The sequence below is a fragment of the Coccidioides immitis genome (assembly GCF_000149335.2).
Source record: "Coccidioides immitis RS genomic scaffold supercont3.2, whole genome shotgun sequence".
NCBI classification, from domain to species: domain Eukaryota; kingdom Fungi; phylum Ascomycota; class Eurotiomycetes; order Onygenales; family Onygenaceae; genus Coccidioides; species Coccidioides immitis.
In genome coordinates, this window is record NW_004504309.1 from 3827350 (window position 1) to 3846248 (window position 18899).

Sequence of the window (18899 nt, forward strand, 5' to 3'; positions counted from 1 at the left end):
AGATGCGATATTCCCTTCTAGCAATATTCCAAGCTGCCAGCCCAGTTGAGGGTAGACTAAGAACACCCAGGGCCCCAAGCAGCTACTTGAGTAGGGTTGTGGCATCCTAAAAGTAGAGAGGTTGTCACAGACTGAAGCTTGGGCGGAACAAATGCTATGGCGTACCTAAGAAGCTATCCTCTGGAAGCTGAAATGGTACTTATCTTCTAATTACCGGTATAAACCTATGTATCATGCTACATCTCTAGGCTCACTGGCTGTATGACGGTTGTAGGAATCATCGCTTTGGCTTTTGTGTCGGCAGAGAAGTTGTGTGCTGTGCCTCTGGTACGAAACCTCAACTTCCATCATGCCTTCGTCAAATGCAGTTAGAAACGGCAGGGGTCGCATAAAAGAAGGCAAACAGAGAAACACAGGAGAGGAGCCACAGGTTCGCATTTATATGCAAGAGTGCTTGGTATCCGGAGCAGGACCTTCGCAAACCCCGTGGCAGTCATCTTGGCGATCAGATAGCAGGGATAAAACGATAGCATGAAATGAAACCAAAGAAAGCTGCGATAATAATTATATAAGACCTCATACTATGGACATGGTTGAAATTGCAACTTGGACACCTATATGCACCATACGAAACATGTATTGGAAATTGTTTAGCATTCTTGGACACCGTACTCCGTAGGGTGTTGGAATAACGGTGGAATGCACGCATTCAAGACTCTTGTCGCGATCTTCTGGAAGTTCCCGCTTGACTGACCACAGCATAATGGTGGAAAGTAGATGTGTGCTCCCAGTCAAACAGCCAGACCAAAAGCCAGAGAGGCTCAAACACGGCGCCCCCAAGGTGGCTCGCAGCATTTCCAATTGAATACTACATTCCCTCACACCCACGCAATCAAGCAATCGATGGACTGATTAAGATTACTGCACTACCCTGGACCAGGATCATAGCAAAACATTCATGCGAGGTCCCCTCAATGCCCAGATTTGCAGTACGTGTGGAGCAAGGGACAACAAGGCCAGGTAGACGGCATCGATCTAGACTCTTTTGTTGGTAATCAATCCCACAACCGAAAGGGGAATCGCTTCGGCCCGATAAGGGGAGCAGATGCGAGCGACAGCCCCTCGTTTTCGCGCGGCAATGGACCGAAGCCGTATCATGCCCAGCAGGGATGATCTGAGCCATTCCCCAGATTCGTTTTGGCCTGTGATGAGACGTGCATGGATTGACGTTGGATTTGCGTTTCTTGGGTCTACGGATATTATATTAATCCGCCCCGAGCGCCGGACGAGGCACACCGACCAGAAACGGCCGGCTTGGCGGGATTTTGCCGTGGACTTACCGGTTTGCAATCACGTCATTTCATCCCATGCTGTGCTCAGATTGCAAATGTGAGAATAGGAGCTGTTGAAAGGGGGGGGATAAATTCATCCTTCACAATGGACTCTGTTTTCTTCCTGAGCATCAGGCGCTGATTTATATGCCCCGTACTCCGTATTTTTGGTTGCATTGTCTTGGTCGATCACCGAAACCCCCCTGTTGACACTTTCCCACCGTACCCCTGCTCAAACATCTTCAGTAACATCTCCTTGCAGTCAGGCCTGTCTCATTATCGCAAGGACTTCCGACTAAAAGGACGATCTTGCGGGACTTGCTGTAGTCGATTGTCAGGATTAAAAACCAGAGAGATACCCCTCAGAGCCAGCGTTCTTTCACCCATCACTCCATCTTTTCAAAAAATCAACCACAATGGCGACGTAAGTATCCCCGCAGTCATTAATGTTTTCCGCAATACGAAGACCTCAAGTAGACTCTATTCTTTTCCACTCCACGTAATTGCTCACTTCCCTCCAGGAACATCACATTCCACGCAGCTGCCTTTACCCGCGCTGAGCGCACCAAACTCCGAGGACAGCGTGGTCTCACCATCTGGCTTACCGGTCTTTCTGCCTCCGGCAAATCCACCGTCGCCGTCGACCTCGAACATTATCTCATTTCCGAGCGCGGGGTAGCAGCCTACCGCCTCGATGGAGACAACATCCGCTTCGGTCTCAACAAGGATCTCGGTTTCAGCGAATCAGACCGCAACGAGAACATCCGACGCATAGCAGAGGTCGCCAAGCTCTTTGCCGATAGCAGCACCATCGCCATCACATCGTTTATCTCTCCATACCGAAAGGACCGCGATACGGCGCGGGCTCTGCACGAAGCTCAGGCTGAAGGAGATGACAGCCTACCGTTCGTCGAAGTCTTCATTGACGTTCCCGTCGAGGTTGCCGAGCAGAGAGATCCAAAGGGCCTGTACAAGAAGGCCAGAGCTGGTGTGATCAAGGACTTCACCGGAATCAGCGCCCCATACGAAGAGCCATTGAAGCCGGAGGTCCATGTTCGCAATGTTGATATCCCCGTGAGACAAGCTGTGGAACAGATTGTCGCATACCTGGATGAGAAAGGCTACCTTCCACCCAAGCCTGAGCCAAAGAACTAAGCCTTTGTTTTTCCTTTATTTTGTCCTGTTATGATAGACACCTCTGTATAGAAATGCACGGCCAAAGGTTGACGACAATTATTTTTATTGCGTTCCCTGATTCCCACAATGATATATTAATCCCTAGGATTCAACACTGTAAGCAATGAGTACACGAAAGCCAATAAAGAGCTTAGCCCGCACAACAAAGAAAGAAAAAGCCAAAATCGAGGTATATAAGCATCCTCAACCATCTACTCAATCTCAAACTCATAATACACATAGGCAGTATACTCGGCGCCGCCTTCACCGCCAGCCAGATGCTGCATATCCGAATCATCCTTTCGGACGCGGCCCTTTTTGTCACGGATAAAAGCGTTTCCGCCTAGGTAGGAATATGAGTCGTCTAGAAGACCCTTTGCTTTTCGCGCATTCTTTGCAGTCGTCTAAAAATCCAGACATATTAGTTTCAACATAGTAATCCAAAGGATGATAACACGAATGACGACTCAAGGATGAGAGCGAAAAAGCGTGCCATACCTTGATCAGTGCGCAAACAAAATCCAGGGGCAACCCATATCTCAAAACCGTTTCAACAAATACCCTGAGGACGAGGACGTGCATCCAGGCCATAACGACTTCGCTCCACGCCGTTCTCCCGAGCCGCAACACCTCTCCCCACAATCTCTTGGAGTCGGCACCGACTTGTTCAACTTGCCTTCGCTCCTCCTCTTCCCCGCCTTCAACGTATTTATACTCTCTGGGTGTCCATTTATGTTCGCGGCATCTGTGAATGAATTCGAGACTATGCTTCTTAAACGTTGTCACACCGTATAGAGTGAACTCATTATCTGATGCAACGCGTGAGGCTGACCGAGGTACAACCATGGGTGATAACGTTTCATAGGAGCGAAGAAAATCCTTGGTGTCCCGTAAGGGGACAGCCACAAGATGTGTTTCTAGGTATTCGGAATTCTGAACGAGTTGGCGCGGGTCTACCACCCCTGTGAGCGATCTGGTGGCTAGATTTCCTCTGCATGCCCCATGAATCAGCTACGCATAATTTTCCCGTAAAGAATTCTCTGCGCACATACGTTTGTTTTCGTTGTAGTGTAGCTAGGCTCGACTTGACTTGATTATACTGCGTAAACTTGGCCCTTACATCGCTATCAATGCTCGCAGTTTCCTATAGGGTCGAGCAAACGTCAGCCTTAAGCGCTGAGGATCCTTCGGTTCAGGGCTATCTTACCTTTTGCAACAAATCGATCAGTTCGGACAATGGTTTATCAGCGCGGTACTTGACCTTGTTCCACGAGAAAGTCCGCAAGTACTGATCCACGGGCTCTGCGTACACACCGTTAGACACAACCACCCACCTCGAACCCAGGAGCCAACTTCCAGGTTCAAAGTAATCCGGAATCTCTCATACTATCATTAACCGTCCGCATCCGCGCTATTTGCTCCTCGTCGGGTTCGAGCACGCTCCTCAGCGCATCTCCAACTTTCCCCACGACAGCCCTACAGGCCGCCTCGACTCTTGACAACTCATCCGCCTGTTGCACCAGCGCATCTAGGGTGCCGATTTTGAATTCCGGAATTGGAAAAGGAATCACTGTCCCGTTATCTGGAGAGATTGTTTTTGTAATGGCCTCGAGGGCATCGTCGCGATGGTGGGATGGTACGATGGAGCTTGGGAGGGAAAGGAGGATGTATTTAGTCTGTTTAGACATGGCTCGAACCTAGGAGGGGAAATAAAAACAGGACGGAAGGAAATTATGATGGTATCACCTTAACACAAACATGGGGCGTCAACTGAGATGCTAAGATGTGATATGATCCTGATCCTGCCCAAGGCATGTACTTTTATACCTTCTTGCACTTTGCCCTCGGGCTGTCCAGAGCAAGCTGTTTGGGGTCGGAGCTGCGATGTGGTCGTTGCTTCCGCGTGATTGGTCGGTGGAGTTCCCCCCACACGTTTTGGGGCTCGCGCTGCGCTACGTAAGTGCAAAAGACGCTGAACACTAGGATGATGTTAAGAGATCTCGGTGAGCAGTCGATAAGAGGATGATTCCTCCTCTTAACAATGTTTGACTGTATAGAGGATATATCTATGCATGCATGCATGTGATGTATGTACTGTACATACATACAGACATGCAATAGTACATATATGCGGTACCGTGCATGGGCAAAAGGGACGTCTATTAAATGTACTATGTATGTAGCGCTCAGTACTCTGTATGGAGTACGAGAATCTATATCTTGATGTCGCTAGAATCCTGTCAATCCGTGCCACTGTTTTCCAAACTGGGCACCAACCTGTGTATGCACCTGTCCGGGGACCAAATACTCTCTATACTGGTATCCAAAACTAACTAGGTATTATCCACACACGCCGCTCAGTTTGAAATGCTAAACACGCTCCAAATTGAAACAGACTCTAACAATGCGATCTAGGATGAATGAAAGAGGTCACTCAGCGCGATACAAGCGGGGGAGAATCTATGTTCCCAGGTTAGCATAGAAATACACAAAACACTTAGTATAGAAAGACATACCGCTGCATTTTTTGGCTCCACAAACAAGGCTTTGGCTTCGACAAGGATAGTTGGGTCGCTTCCATCGTCTGGGAGTGTCTCAATCCAGCCCTCGACCCAAGCCTTTCTTCCCTCCACTTTCGTGGTCTTCGCCCGGAGAACAAAGTAGGATCCAGCAGCGGCTGGGCGACGGTAGTCGATATTCAGGTTCGCGGTAACGCCGATCTTATTTGGAAGGGACGGAAAACAACATCTAGCAAGTCCTTCGTCCAGCATGGTAGCTAGTAGCCCCCCGTGGACGATCCCGGGGTGTCCAGATACGTCGGCACCAAGGTAGAACATCGACACCATGCTCTTACCTCCCTCTTCATTCCATACATATGGCGGCACAACAATCTTGTTTGGCCCGGTCAGTGTTCCTCCTGTGAGGCTGTGTGATCTCATCTCCACTGGAATCTGTAGGTGTGGTCTTGACTCTTTAAAGAGTGGGTTTTCACGCATTGATTGCGTGAGCGGGTGTGAATTAATGTGCTCATCCACTTCTCTCGCAAACTCATCCTCTGCCTTATAGGGATCGGGCTTTGCCTCATCCGAGAGTATCTGAGTGACAGTGGAATGCATGCTGAATAGTTTTGAATTCGCTGTAGTTCCAATAACAAATGACAAAACTGCAATTGCAGAGAATCCTAATAGGCGGCGAAAAATGGACCTTTTCTTGAACGATGGAGGGCTAGGAGATGAGGGAAGTGTCTGACCTAGATATATCCCAAAAGTCAGCCAGCCGGAAAGAAAACAGAACACACGCAAGAACAGGCAATTACGTCCCCTCTGGGGCCGGGTAAGCACAGTTGCACTCACCAGAAGAATAGCATCTGTTGCTCCTTGGGCCAATGTGTTGAGAAGTGAAGCGAAGGAATAATGGACCCTGTTGAGCCAGCGCCACCGATAAAGGTGCGAGGTGCCCGGTGATCAAAAGAGTGGAAGCTGCGCCCCTCCGGACAACGAGATAAGGGCTCCGGAAGATCGTCATGATGGGCTTCTGGAGTGGGAGCCCACTCACGCACTTTCGCCCTTACCTTTGTGGCCAAAAGATCTCGACTCCTGTTGGGAGAATCCCGGGTCAGAGAGGAGCCTTCGATCCAGGAACAAAAATTCCAATGGTCCAACCGCAACCGTATTCGGGTTGGCCGCAGGATGCATACGATTTGATTGGCTCGCGATCTCTGAGCAGCGGAGTTGCCGAGGTTCAGCAAGTTGAGATCCCGTCCAGAGATGGACCGATAACTAATCCAGAAAGGCCAGCCAGCGCTCTTTGATTTGAAAAGGGGAAATACGCTGCCTAAAAGCATAGGGTTTACGAGGAGAGAAGCCAGTCGAATCTCGACGCTATACCTAAAGTCCCGACAACAACGGAGTAATTGCTAGCAGGAAAAGTATTCAGTTGTCCGACCTGCCGGGAAAACGGATGTCTAATTTGCTGTACTTTGTACTCCGTACGGAGTATGCTTTCCAAAAGACACAAAACATGATAGCTCAAGGATGAACTCAGCTAGGATATGTCTGCTTAATCTTTGTTCGTATAGAAAATAAGCCTGTTCATCTATTCACTCTTTGTTGACCCTGCTAAGGTTACCAGATGGACAAACAATGGAGAGTGTTTGTGGCTTGACGGTCGTCAAGTGATTCAAAATGCTACGAAAGGGCAATCCTCAGTGGCCAGTTGGCCGACTTGGTTAACTGCAGTGCAAAAGAGGGGCTGGCAGAAGGGTAATGCGTAGCTCTCCTATTTGATTGGCTGTCCAGTCACTAGGCTAGCTCAAGCTAAGATTGTGGGTTCGAGTCCCACGTCCCTCGCAAATTTCTTTTTTCTTTTTTTTTTTTTTTTGGTTATGTATAGCGTAGTACTTCCGTACCCTGTTGACATGACCCTCTCTGTGCGAAGGATAAAGAAATGTCATGGATAAGGGAATCTCGCTCAGTATGACAGTAGTCGCATTTCAAGGTTGCTTGCTATGTATATACATATTTCCATTACATACAGCGCTCCTCTCGGGTATAGAAAGGTGGAAAACAAACTCATCAACCGCACATTCATCATTCCCAACATTGGGCTGGAACTCGACAAGATGGTGCCCCGGGTCAACTAGTAGCTTATATATGCGCTCATGGGTCGTGTATCGAGCCCGGTAACGGTTGGCTGCTAGATATTACGAGTGCGAAAAGCTGATCACTTTCGCCGCGGCTTCCTCGAAGGAATCAAAAGCATGGAGCGGAAGTTTACTTTCGGCAATCTGCAATCAACATCCAAGTCGTCAGCATCAACTCAAACACAGGATGCACTTAGCAGGACGGGTGTGATGGAGGGCCCATTTACCATTTTCTGACCAAGTTCCTCATTCGTCCCACGCAACCGGACGACGACAGGCACTTTCATACCCAAATCTCGGAAGGCCATGATTATGCCCTCGGCGATCATCTCAGACCTAGTTAAGCCGCCGAATATGTTCACAAAAATGGCTTTGACTCGCGGGTCTGAGAGAATAATTTTAAACGCCGACTTTACTGTCTCTGAGGTGGCTTTGCCGCCTGTATCGAGGAAGTTTGCACAGTGTCCACCACGAATGGTGAGGGCATCGACGGTGTTCATAGCAAGTCCAGCTCCATTCACTGCAGGAAATATAAGCTGCTAATTACTTAAAACGTATCACGACTGATCTCCAGACTTACCGAGAGTACCAATTGTTCCTTCGCCTTCAAGCCTTGGGACACCGAACGTATTAGCCAAGTCGTCAGAACTGGGGCATGGTAAACTTACCTAACATAAACAATTCCATCCTTCTCGGCCTCCACTTCTTCTGGAACTTCTAGTTCCTTGTTCCTCAATTTATGGATATCCTCTTGCCTCTTTGCACTTCTATATGCAGCATCATCAAACCCAAATCGCGCTCCTTGGACTTCCAAAGCGCCAGCACTGGAAACAGCAACTTTCGTTTCCAGTGAGAAAGCTTCCTTGGTCATAAATATATCCGTTAACGCTTCCAGCAGCGTCGATAGCGATTTTTGGACAGGTTCGGCAAGCCCGACATGGGCAGCTATTGCCTGAATTTCAGCGCTATTAGCGGAGAATTCTCTCTTCCCATACTCAAATGGGAATTTCTTCGCAGATTCGATATATCTTTTTGCGTCTATGGTAGGAGAAGCAATAAAGCTTGGGGAATGTGCAGTCCGGTCAATTGAAACGCCCAGGAAAAAGGCACCCGGTTCGTTTGATTCACGAACAGGAATGTTCCTTTCCTTGAGAAGAACAAAGGAGTCGGATTGTTGAAGATAAAGACTTCGGCGCTGCGCGGAAATACTACTACTGCGGAGAATTTGGGGTCGTCTTAACGTATGGAAGCCTCGCTGCTGTCGGGCTATCCTCGGGGTAGAATCCTGCAGGTTTTCTCTGTGTAAGCGCTCAATGTCTTGGTTCCATGATACTTCAAAGCTTACTTCAAATACTGGTCGCTTAGCAGAGCTGCCCAGCAAGGTTTTCATGCCCTCCCCGAATTTCTCTGGGTGGTCTACAATTACAGCCCCGGCATCCTGCAACGCTTTGATTTTCATTTGTGCATCAGGCTCCCCTGGTGCCGTCCATGCGCCCGCGTGGCCCATGATTCGGCCGTGAGGAGCTTCGATGCCTCCAACCAAAGCCATAATGGGCCTATCTCGAGGGGTTAGTTTAGAAAACATCAATATCAGTTGGGGGCTCGTACTTGGGATTTGCAGTCCTTCTACGATAATCTTTGATCCATTCCGCAGCATCCATTTCAGCAGTACCGCCGATTTCTCCAACGATTATTATACCATGCGTATCATCGTCATGTTCAAAGACCTTTAGTGCATCCACAAAATCTGTTCCCGCGAGCACGTCGCCGCCCATCCCAATGCAAAGGCTCTGGCCTAAACCAGCCCTCGTTGTTGAGGCCACGGTCTCATAACTGAGAGTCCCTGACTTAGCAACGATGCCCACATGGCCGGACGAGAAACAGGGCAGTGGCTGGAACCCGATGCGACACTTTCCAATGGCGGAAATAATACCCGGGCAATTCGCACCAACGAGTCGAGTTTTCGATTGCGTTCGAAGTATGGAGTGAATCTACACATCTGTTACTCAAAAGGCACAACCCTCAAGGAGAGGATCTATAAACCAACCCTGAGTATGTCATGGATCGGTACGTGTTCTGCGACTGCGACCACCAGGGGTATTTCAGCTTCTATCGCCTCCTCAATGGCCGCCGCTGTTTGATTGCCAGGCACATAAACCGCGGTCGCATCCGGTCTCGCTTTTTCCTGTGCCTGTTCTCCCTCGAGCGGTAAGAATCCTTCCACTTCTCATGATAATTGCACTTATCCCCGACCTACCACTCGAACAGACGGGAATACAGGCAGTCCTAGATGCTCGCCTTCAACTCCGGGCTTAACTCCTCCTACAATCTTTGTACCCCATTGCAATGATTCTTTCACATTGGCAGTTGCCTATATTCAATTGCTTCAGCTGCCTTGTTCCACTCTCTTTAGAGCCGTCAAGCTCTGGGAGGAGGGCTTTTCTACCTGTTTACCTATTTGCAGCAATCAGTATACTCTTATTTAGATTCATGCATCCACACAAACCATCCTTTTATTTGGTTTTGGATATATTTCTTTAGAAAGGAGAGGTAGGTGTGCGTACCAGTGAATCCTTGGAATAATACCTTTGTGTCAGCACCGATTTTAAGATTTTTCAACGTATCTTCATAACTCTGAAGCCTTGAAGTAGTAGAAAAGGCTGCATTCGAGTTCTTTGCCGTAACAAACCGAGAACGGTAGCGATTTGTAGGTGTATGCAAACGAGAGGGTCTAATGGCGTTGAACCGAGGAGCCCCAGCCATTGCAAGGTCCAGCCGATGAGCCGAATGACAACACGGGCTTGACTTTCGCCCGTCACTCTTACAAGTCAAGAGAAAGACTTAAAAGGAATGCGAACGTCCAAGAACTAGGACGGTAACAACAGTTGACTTGCACTCCAGCATGTTCAGTGAGATGATTATATATTATATAGCCAACTACTTCGGCAATCCAAAATCGCTTGCGGCTAAACGAAGGACAGTTGAGCACGCTCAAGATTCCCGGGCCTTAACCTTGCGAACAGGTGGAGGCATTCTTCTCCACACTAATCCTCGCGATAACTCAGTGTGAGGGATGAAGACCAATCCCATGCCTGCATCCGAGACCTTTTGACGCCTCTTGGCCGACAGTTGACAAAGTACGTCTCTAAATAGCGTCTCGAAATCGGAGCTCTGGGTGAAACCTTCCCCCAAAGTTCGAGGAACAAGATTGCCGAGTCTCGGAATCTCCCGGTCAACGTCATTATGTTCGTTCCGAGGTAGTCTTTGACGAGTTAAGTTGGTGGAACTCCGAGACTTGAGCGGCCAGTGCACATGTTTCGAGACGCATCTACACACAAGAGGTGCCATGGAAACGGCCGACCGGGAGAGCTGCATAGGATATAAATAAGCGGGCGCTTGATTCCTCAGCCGTCGTCGAGATTTGAATGTTCACTACGATGGTTCCGTCCCGAGGAGCGTGATCTCAGGCTAGCTCCCCATCCAATTGTAGGCCCAGTCCAGAATAAAGAGTCTTACGTGCGGAGTAGTTACAGCAGCATCGTCGCATGAGTATCACCCCTCCTCCAGCCACGCTCTTCTGATTAGTCGGGCACATTCCGTAAGAGAGCTGCAAACTCCGGCTGCCTTTGACTCGCAGGGGAGTGAAACGTGAGTTAAATCCAAAGCCACACCCGTGAAAGTGTTCATTGGGCCCATTCGGACTGTAGTTACTTTGTGGTCAGGAGCGCATGCTAGACAATGATTCGGTAATAGCAGCAGAACTATCATAGGTCTTTAGCTGGGGCTTAAGACTAGGTCGCCTGGTTGGGAATCCACCTTGACCAGAGTGATGTTTCACAGAGCAAAAATGTTACCTGTATCCACGCAATGGTGGGGAGGTTGGAATCAACACTCCATCACTTTGTAACTATGATGCAAAAGTTCGACTACCATGTACCTGAAAACTGACGTCCACTGTTACCCAACGATATAGGAGCACCTACTTACTTCCCTAGAATTTCACGGCTACCAAGCTGGTTAATCGACTGCTGACGTTTGGCTACATTGTGGGCTGTCTGCAGTTGCTCTTTTTCTGAAGGATGGCTGCCGAAGGTAGTTCGACACTCCCCCATGATGCCATCGGAGCGCCTCCGAGACCATCTCTTCTCCGATCTAAATCCTAACAAGCAAACGAGAAAAAATAGGTTCTACGCTTAATTCCGGCGCAGCTCACCCCCAGAAACCTAAGCGCAAGTCGAAATCCAAGGTGGCGGACTCCTGGGAAGACGAGTCGGTGTCTTCAGAGCCTTCAGAGGACGAAAAGGATGAGAAGGCGACCAACGCCACGTCCTCGCCACAAGGACAGACGTATCATAGCGACGTCCCTTCCTTCGCGGCCTCATCGACACCCCAATGGAGCTCTCCGGATCCGCGCAACCCAGACTCAGACTCCCCGCGGAGACGACCAGAAAAGCAGGCTGCCGTCGCAAGTCGAATAATAAGCAGCGCTCTGGGTGTGCGCGCGAAGAGGACAGAGGAGCAGAAGGCTTATGATCGCGCCATGTTCGAGAACGAGAGGAGAAAACGCGAGCGCGAACGGGAGCTTGCGAGGCAGAGGCGCGAAGACGAGGAGAAAGCCAAACAGGCTGTTTGGGAGTCGTAAGAATAGCGTTTGCGACCCCGATCTGGCCGCCCGCCTTGACATACCCAATGCAGGGAAATGATTTCCACTTCCGGCCTTTGAGCGGGCCTTTTGCTAGGGGACTTTGGAATTACATGCTGGCAGCCGGTCGAAACATATGGAGACTTGGAAAAAGTGGTTGATGTAACTTGGATATCTACACTGTTGGATTTATAGCCATGGAGGAACTCAAGAACAGTTTTGGGGACACATTGAGATGATATAATTGATCTTGTTTATCCGAATCCCTCATGGTATTGTGTGCGTTGGAGGACTATGAATCGTGATAGTAAAGCGTTTCGTTACTCAAGTTCTCTCACTTTTCAAAATGTAGCCACCAAATCCGAACCCGTCCATAAGGAAGATTTGGATTCTGCAAACATGTGCGTCTCTCCAACGCAAATAAAATCGAAAAAGGACCCGCTTCTTAACTCCAGGAAAATCAGAAACAAGCAAGGTTCGACCAGAGAAATTTGTCGTCAAGTGTATTGGTACAAAATGTGGGCTTTTTCAAATGTAGTGGAAAGTAAAATAGAGGAACCTATGAATACATAAGTTTACGTTAGAAAGATCGCTCTAAGGGATGCGGAATAGTCGATCCGGAGATACGAACTTCATTATCGTAAAAGTGTTCTGGCCCATCAGCCACCAATCTGCTCTTGGTGCACTTCTAGAGTGTCACCATCTTGCATGTCGAGCTGCAGGCAGCCATTTAGTATCCCATAACAAGAATACGCGTAAAAAAGGACGTGTATTGCGGCTATGCTCGAATGCGGACTTACGGTGTCTGGGGAATCCTCTGGTCTAACCCTGGTGCCATCAAAGAGGAAGCGAACTGTTGTGAGCTGGCGGCCCTGCCGCTCACAAAAGGCGTCCATCAACTTTTTCAGCTGCGTAGTTCTCTTGATTTTGAAGAAAACTTCATTGTTGTTGTCCGTGACCTTGATATTCAGGTGTTGGGGGGCTTCATCGACCTGAGGATCCATTTTGAAGGGAAAATGGTATTAGTGGAGGATTATGAGTCGCGTATAGGACGCTGATAAAGCGGTTTCACGAAAATTAGATGGCAGATGTAGGATGCAATGATACGAGAGGAGAAGTGAGAAGACGCATCTTAAGTCGCCCCGCAGACAGCCTTATATAGGCGGCGACGGAAAAATTATTTTGCGGATGATGAAAAAGCCGACAGGCGTGATGTGTTGCTCATTTGCGGCGAAGAAGACATTGGAATGCTGCAAGGAGCCTCAGATAACAAAGAAATCTTATCGATTTGCTTATAATCATCAACGCAGGCACCATGGTAAGATTTCTGGCATCCATTGTAGGGCTTTTGAAAAGGGCACGGCTGACTGTGCGATGCGAAGAAACCCAAGCCAATACCTACTTCAAGTCAGCCATGTCATTCATTTGCGGTATGTACTCCGTAGTGCGCTTCTATCTCCTTCAAGGTTCCTTAGAGCGACTGCTGCTGACTTCTAGGTAGTGCGCTATACAAGGTGATGTTTTCTTTAGACTGCACTCCAAATGTCGCAAGCTAACTGCCTTGGTAGACTGCTTAACAAAAAATTCTTATCAGGAGGAAAGGTGTCGTGATCAGATTATTGCTCTGTATAAATGCTGCGATTTGTTTTATCAGGAGAATGGCCGTGACGCTAGGACTCCAAGCTGCCCCAGGCCAGACTTACTCAAGCTGAAACTCCAACAGTACGGATTGATGTAGTTGATGAGTTCCGAGATTGGCGAACGCAAGTTCCGGACGGATGATTTAGGAGCGTATGACCACACAATTTTCCCGGTGATATGATAGCATGAAGGAAGGGATGTTGTATATATTAATCTACACAGAACTCCGAAGTGTGTATTCCATACTGCAAAGCAAAGTTGCAGCACTAAGGACTGTCACAATGATATTTGTATCCCAGTTCATGACCCAAAAGTTCGGACAAGGACTTTTACTGACCACTGTGCTCGCTCTAAGGCGATCGTGAGCGCGCAAGAGGTTCTTAGGAACCTGAGCAGACATTAAATAACTCTGCACCGAGACTCTAATGATCACCTAAAATGACATTGAAATGAAGAAGAGGGAAAAGAAGAATTGCAGTGTCCGCGAGAAGAGATTTTATGGCGGTTGGCCATCAAGACACTAAACCTATTTGGGACTAGTGTCTGTTTTCCTGTCGCAGAGGTTGAAGCTCAGTTAATTTTGGAGAAACATAAGCTTCAGTGCAGAGGATGGATATGTTCAACTGCAATTGTTAACGCTGGGCTTGCGGGTTGTTTGCCATGGCGGCCTTTTCGCATTCTTTGAGGGATGGCCGAGACTCGGTGCTATCTAATGTAAGCCCCCAAACGGGCCCTATATGCTCCCGGACCTTTGCTGACAAGTTTCAGGGCTCGTCCATGATTCCTCACGACGCGGAAATCATCGAAATAGATGACGATAGCGATGGAGAGGTCCAGGATAAAGAGGTGCCTATGAACGAAGATGATGAAGAGATAAGCGAAGGGGACGAAGACGACGAGGAGGACGAAATGGAGGAAGAGGAAGATTATGACGAGGATGAGGACCACGAAATGAGGTTCGAAAATGGCGAAGAGGATGAAGCTGAGGAGGAAGAAAGTGTCAGAGATTACCACGAAAACGGAGAAGAAGCTGAAGAGCTTCCTAGTGAGTATGGCGGGACCAATGGGACTCACTCGATTGAAGAGCCGTATCCCAACTGGAAAGCCAGGATAGAAGGTTTGACATCCCCCCTTCTTCCCCTCCCCCCCGGGGGAGATCTGGATCTTGTCATTTTCTCATTAGCTGGTATCTGTAATTTATTAGGCCATACACCGCGATCTCCGGCATTTACTCCCTCGAATTTACTCAGCTCCGACATTAAGCAGACTCTACACCCACTGCAAGATATGGCCGAGCGCGTCCTCAAGCAAATCGAATCATTTGCGCATAACCTAGATCAGTTTCGACGACAGTCTCCTACCCCCCATGACCCTAGAGCATTTCGCGAAGCGTGCAAATTGGTCAAAACCTACCAATCTATAGCTGAAAACAATGCCCGCGACCTCTCGAAAGCCGACCGATCTCAAAAACCAAAGAGATCGACCCAAGAAGAAAAGGAAAGCGAGAATGTAGCGGACGAGGTCGAGGAACAGATAGCGCGCTGGCAGCGTGAGGCGGAGACTTGGGATTTACTATCCCAGCTCCTTTTGATCGCCGATCCCGAGACACGAGAGCGGGCAGAACAATGCCAAGAAACCGCTTTACAGTCTCTCCATAGGTACTCTTCCGACCAAGAAGTCTGGGAAAAATTCCTTGAAACCGATCTTTTTGCCCGTGAGTGTGTTATCGTCCTGCAATGGCTTGAGAAGACCGCAAGGTCGGCGAAGGGACGAGATTCTGTTGTCTCCGAATTGGACAAGGACACCGACCGTGACCAAGGGTTATGGGCTCATGGTTGGCTCTACACAAAAGAAACCATTAAAGGGGCAAAACGTTTACGATCTTGGCCCCAGCCGTTGGATCCAGAGGACTCTCGCGTGACGTCGTCACTGCTAGGATCAGAGCGGCAAGCACCTTTAATCACGCAACTGGACCCTGATGCAATTATTCGGCAGGGATTGGGGCTACAGAAACAGGATCAGGTTCATGAACAAGCAGCGTGGCTGACCTGTTGGAAGATGCTAAGGTCAGGCCGGAGTTGGAGTGAAATTCGGGCTTGGTCTCAAGAACGCCTTGAAAGCTGGAGAGCCATTAGCGTTTTTGGCGCTAGCTTGCACCCAAATTCAAAGTCTACTAGCCTCCCTGATACTGGCCTTTCCCGAATGATGAGCTGCCGGTCTCAGCAATCTTGGAAGTCTGCGTGTTCCGTTCTGGCTAGTGATCCCCATGTCGATAGATATGAAAGGGCCGTCTATGCGTTACTTTGTGGTGAAACCAAGCCAGCGTACGCGGTATGCCAGAGTTGGGATGATTTTCTTTACGTCTTCTACAACCATATGGTACTTAGCCGATACAGCGACTTTTGCAAGCAGTTTCTTCGGAAACTCGGTCTTCCCTCCAACACGAAGGTCCTTGTTAATATCGAACCTGCCAATCACGATGGCATCCGTTATTTTCTATCCAACATTAGAAAAGATGAGCGGTTTGCAGAGGAGTCAAAAAACTTCTACCGCCAGATTCAGGCAGCAATTTTAAGCCAGAATTACGATTACTTTTTTTATAACCACGCAATCGCGAAATCGAAGTACGTGGAGCATATCAACGGGCCGAGTTTATTACCATTGCGACCACCCCCTGGCATGACACAAGACCCTCTGTTAACTGCCCCTGACGATGAATCTTCGCTGCGCATTATTGCTCATCTATATTTACTGTTGAGCTTCGTTGGAATTTTCCGTGTTGAATCTCATCTCCTGGACCAGTATGGTCTTAATGTGATCAAATATGTGGAAGTTCTCCGAGAAAAAGATAAGATGGACCTGATACCTCTCTATGCATCTCTATTGCCGGAGACTATGGGTCAAGCCACCCTCGGGATAGTCCTGATCAATGTACTGGGCGAAGGCGAACGACAAGTTTTGCTACAGAGGATGAGAGCTTTCGGAATTAATGTTTCCGGTGTTTTGAGCTGCCAATGGCAGTGGGCTCTCGCTGGAACGGATATTGATGTTAAGAAACCTATCAAGATCGCGGGAAAATTTGTAACTGAACAAAAGCCTGGATCGATTTCTGCCCTGAACAAGGACATTATTGGTCGAGATGTGCCTCTAAGGCATGAACGATTAATCCGCTGTATGGAGTGGTACAGTTTTGTTGGCACTGAATGGCCAACTTTATGCGTGAACATCGCCTACCTGTACAAACGATTCCTCAGTAAGGCTAAATCACATGTGCTATTCGAAGGGCTACGACTAATGGTATATCTCGTTCCTAGGGCGTACGCAGCTCGCGACTGCGCGTGAGCTGTGGAAACGCATACAGTTCTCGCAAATCCCGGTTCCTCCAGAGTTCAACCTAATAGCTCTGAAAGTTGATGCCAATGCCGATTCTGACATCAATCAATCGGCCGATAATCGACCCGCCAGTCCCGTCAAAGCTGGTCGCTCAAAAAGTCCCCTCAAGTCAGCAGCTTATCATCGACAGCACCTTTCTTCGATGAGCTCAGGCAAGACAGTTGCTGAACAGTTATGTATACATGCACGGACCGTGGAAGACCTGGAATTACTCATCAGCACATTGGATGCCATGGAACGCTGGGGTAACCTTAGTGATGAGTACCTTGAGTGAGTTTCTAAGGGAATATATTCCCTGGAGGGAGCCATGTTATTGACTTTCTTACAGACTCTCCAATCCGGAGCGAAAAAGAGAATTCCAGCAAATGTTGCAGCAGGCCATCGACGACGTTACAGAGAACGTCAATCCTCTTTGTCAGGATTGGCTTTGTCGGCCATTAAATGGTAAGCATTGATAGATACTTCTCATATACAAGAAGGGATAAAGAGACTGACAGTTAATAGAGGAGGAAGCCGCCGAATTTGACTTGATACGGACTGCATACCTCCCGGAAATTATCCTCATGTATCACAATTCTCTTTATCTCGCTGGATGCACCATTGGTCGTGAAATTCTTGCCCAGTGCATGAGTCTTTCAATCGCGATTGCAGGGTCACAGACTCTAACTGAATGCTTTGTGTCGGCGGGCCGAATGCGCGAGCTAGCCCGCGCTTTGGCTATGTCTAGTATGGCTATTATGACCTTAAAGGACCCTAAATTAAAGAAGAAACTTCCGCGAAACGCAACGCTTGATATTTGGAAGATTAAGCCTATCGAGGAAGATGCTGTTGGTCTTACTCAACACTGGAAAAAGGGCTAGTTAGGCTGTGTCAAGAAATGGGATCTGGAATGTTCTGGGATTTGTTTTCTTTGTATAGCATTTTCTTTTCTAGGCCTTTGCTCTGGTATACTCTCGCGAACAATAATGTTTTTCTGGGAGATAGACAGCGGATTCGGCATGAAGGTGACAGTGGAAAACAACAATCATCGGGTATGGCGATCAGTTCCATTCTTCATGTGATACATTTACATTTGGGTACGGAGTACGGTGTACTCCCCGGGGAATCAAATGATGGTGCTTGGTGCACCCACTCCAAGGAGGCTGTGAATTTTGTGCAACAACCCTCAATGACATAAAAAGTAGTTTAAGTCCACCCCACTCAAATGTCAGAAATAGGGAGTTCAAACACCACTCCGTACAGTTGGTATCGACTCCGAAGCCGACGACATACGGAGTACGGAGTACGGAGTACTGGTAACTGGAATATGGGGTCGGCGCAAACGGCATAAAACAGCGCCTTCAGATGATAAGCACAACTTTCTCTGCGGCATGTAAATCAAGGAGCCAGTGGCTTGTCTGCAGATCTACGGAACAAGAAGTATTTTGCCCCATTTAGCAAAGCGACCTGCGCGACAAGCCTGAATTTCACATTTTGCCAGGCGCCAAAGACGGACGGGATCGATGTCTTGCAGAAGACGGGAGGAGTTCATACCTTTCCAACCTCAATTGGACATTTCCGGTAGTTACAGAGTCCTCCGTACAAAGCACACCGGACATATATTAGTTTTCTTGGCGATCGTCCGGGTGAATGTACCAGAGTCGAACAAACGCTAAGCTACCTGACTTCCCAATATTTGGGCATCTGATAGTGCAGTTGTTAATAGCCCTCTGTGCTGGCTTGCTGTTTCGAGATGCCTTGTACTGGGTCAACGAAGTGTGCGGTTGGTGATTGGAAACAGTTTCAGCTTGCGTTCGGACGGAGACAGCTTCCGTGAGCTCAACTTTGATTTTTGTTCCTTGGCGTTGCCTCTAACGCCCATTCAAGACTTGGCAGGGATCGGCATCAGTATTGCAACCAGCAGTCGGGGTTGTGCGTTGCCCACTCTCCATCTTATTTAAGTTTCCACTCGAAAGTCTGCCGAAAGTCGATTTTGCCGCCACGACGAACGGAACACCAATCATAGTTGGAGTGTGTTAAAAACCCACCAATACTCGGGGTTCTAGACAATTTCTCGCGGGTCGGGATTGAACGC

The 18899-nt window shown here is 48.4% G+C and overlaps 8 protein-coding genes and 1 non-coding gene across 9 annotated transcripts; 5 read left to right on the plus strand and 4 right to left on the minus strand.

Annotated features, from left to right (window-relative positions):
• The first annotated feature begins 1353 nt into the window (after positions 1-1353).
• CIMG_06918 (adenylyl-sulfate kinase) lies at positions 1354-2581 on the plus strand. The gene is made up of 2 exons (XM_001243021.2): positions 1354-1755; positions 1853-2581. The coding sequence occupies exons 1-2, from the start codon at positions 1748-1750 to the stop codon at positions 2484-2486; spliced, it is 642 nt and encodes a 213-aa protein (XP_001243022.1). The 5' UTR covers positions 1354-1747; the 3' UTR covers positions 2487-2581.
• On the minus strand, positions 2557-4349 carry CIMG_06919 (vacuolar ATP synthase subunit C). Its single transcript, XM_001243022.2, has 5 exons — positions 3895-4349; positions 3715-3809; positions 3560-3651; positions 3006-3498; positions 2557-2911 (listed from the first exon to the last, which is right to left on the minus strand). The coding sequence occupies exons 1-5, from the start codon at positions 4193-4195 to the stop codon at positions 2720-2722; spliced, it is 1173 nt and encodes a 390-aa protein (XP_001243023.2). The 5' UTR covers positions 4196-4349; the 3' UTR covers positions 2557-2719.
• Positions 4350-4644: 295 nt separating this feature from the next.
• CIMG_06920 (thioesterase) lies at positions 4645-6480 on the minus strand. Its single transcript, XM_001243023.2, has 3 exons — positions 5861-6480; positions 5024-5757; positions 4645-4967 (listed from the first exon to the last, which is right to left on the minus strand). The coding sequence occupies exons 1-3, from the start codon at positions 6030-6032 to the stop codon at positions 4938-4940; spliced, it is 936 nt and encodes a 311-aa protein (XP_001243024.2). The 5' UTR covers positions 6033-6480; the 3' UTR covers positions 4645-4937.
• Positions 6481-6752: 272 nt separating this feature from the next.
• Positions 6753-6856, plus strand: CIMG_15056. Its single transcript has one exon. It is a non-coding gene; the product is annotated as a tRNA-Arg (tRNA).
• A 264-nt stretch (positions 6857-7120) lies between these two features.
• CIMG_13092 (succinate-CoA ligase, alpha subunit) lies at positions 7121-9912 on the minus strand (the record flags this gene model as incomplete). The annotated part of the gene is made up of 10 exons (XM_004445369.1): positions 7121-7293; positions 7377-7669; positions 7730-7761; positions 7818-8434; positions 8495-8705; positions 8758-9140; positions 9197-9340; positions 9407-9520; positions 9596-9603; positions 9714-9912. 10 exons carry the CDS (start codon positions 9910-9912, stop codon positions 7210-7212), a joined length of 2085 nt encoding a protein of 694 aa, XP_004445426.1. The 3' UTR covers positions 7121-7209.
• A 1316-nt stretch (positions 9913-11228) lies between these two features.
• Positions 11229-11791, plus strand: CIMG_06923 (uncharacterized protein; the record flags this gene model as incomplete). Its single annotated transcript, XM_001243026.1, has 2 exons — positions 11229-11241; positions 11334-11791. 2 exons carry the CDS (start codon positions 11229-11231, stop codon positions 11789-11791), a joined length of 471 nt encoding a protein of 156 aa, XP_001243027.1.
• On the minus strand, positions 11357-12872 carry CIMG_11861 (ubiquitin-like modifier SUMO). Its single transcript, XM_012358717.1, has 3 exons — positions 12592-12872; positions 12423-12507; positions 11357-12350 (listed from the first exon to the last, which is right to left on the minus strand). The coding sequence occupies exons 1-2, from the start codon at positions 12793-12795 to the stop codon at positions 12451-12453; spliced, it is 261 nt and encodes an 86-aa protein (XP_012214140.1). The 5' UTR covers positions 12796-12872; the 3' UTR covers positions 11357-12350; positions 12423-12450.
• A 155-nt stretch (positions 12873-13027) lies between these two features.
• Positions 13028-13702, plus strand: CIMG_11862 (uncharacterized protein). Its single transcript, XM_012358718.1, has 4 exons — positions 13028-13109; positions 13174-13221; positions 13293-13305; positions 13360-13702. The coding sequence occupies exons 1-4, from the start codon at positions 13107-13109 to the stop codon at positions 13527-13529; spliced, it is 234 nt and encodes a 77-aa protein (XP_012214141.1). The 5' UTR covers positions 13028-13106; the 3' UTR covers positions 13530-13702.
• A 333-nt stretch (positions 13703-14035) lies between these two features.
• CIMG_06924 (nuclear pore complex protein) lies at positions 14036-17849 on the plus strand. The gene is made up of 6 exons (XM_001243027.2): positions 14036-14146; positions 14201-14549; positions 14637-16685; positions 16747-17095; positions 17154-17269; positions 17330-17849. The coding sequence occupies exons 1-6, from the start codon at positions 14093-14095 to the stop codon at positions 17683-17685; spliced, it is 3273 nt and encodes a 1090-aa protein (XP_001243028.1). The 5' UTR covers positions 14036-14092; the 3' UTR covers positions 17686-17849.
• The last annotated feature ends 1050 nt before the right edge of the window (positions 17850-18899 follow it).

Bases quoted from the DNA above. Each gene is read 5' to 3' on its own strand.
- CIMG_06920 (XM_001243023.2), bottom strand. From the start codon at position 6,032: ATGACGATCTTCCGGAGCCCTTATCTCGTTGTCCGGAGGGGCGCAGCT. The intron at 5,758-5,860 runs GTGAGTGCAACT...GGATATATCTAG, and splicing joins CAACAGATGCTATTCTTCTG to GTCAGACACTTCCCTCATCT. The intron at 4,968-5,023 runs GTATGTCTTTCT...CTGGGAACATAG, and splicing joins TGGAGCCAAAAAATGCAGCG to ATTCTCCCCCGCTTGTATCG.
- CIMG_06919 (XM_001243022.2), bottom strand. From the start codon at position 4,195: ATGTCTAAACAGACTAAATACATCCTCCTTTCCCTCCCAAGCTCCATC. The intron at 3,652-3,714 runs GTAAGATAGCCC...TCGACCCTATAG, and splicing joins TGATCGATTTGTTGCAAAAG to GAAACTGCGAGCATTGATAG. The intron at 2,912-3,005 runs GTATGGCACGCT...CTGGATTTTTAG, and splicing joins TTGTTTGCGCACTGATCAAG to ACGACTGCAAAGAATGCGCG.
- CIMG_11861 (XM_012358717.1), bottom strand. From the start codon at position 12,795: ATGGATCCTCAGGTCGATGAAGCCCCCCAACACCTGAATATCAAGGTC. The intron at 12,508-12,591 runs GTAAGTCCGCAT...GGCTGCCTGCAG, and splicing joins CAGAGGATTCCCCAGACACC to CTCGACATGCAAGATGGTGA.
- CIMG_06924 (XM_001243027.2), top strand. From the start codon at position 14,093: ATGGCGGCCTTTTCGCATTCTTTGAGGGATGGCCGAGACTCGGTGCTA. The intron at 16,686-16,746 runs GTAAGGCTAAAT...TCTCGTTCCTAG, and splicing joins CCTGTACAAACGATTCCTCA to GGCGTACGCAGCTCGCGACT. The intron at 17,096-17,153 runs GTGAGTTTCTAA...ACTTTCTTACAG, and splicing joins CTTAGTGATGAGTACCTTGA to ACTCTCCAATCCGGAGCGAA.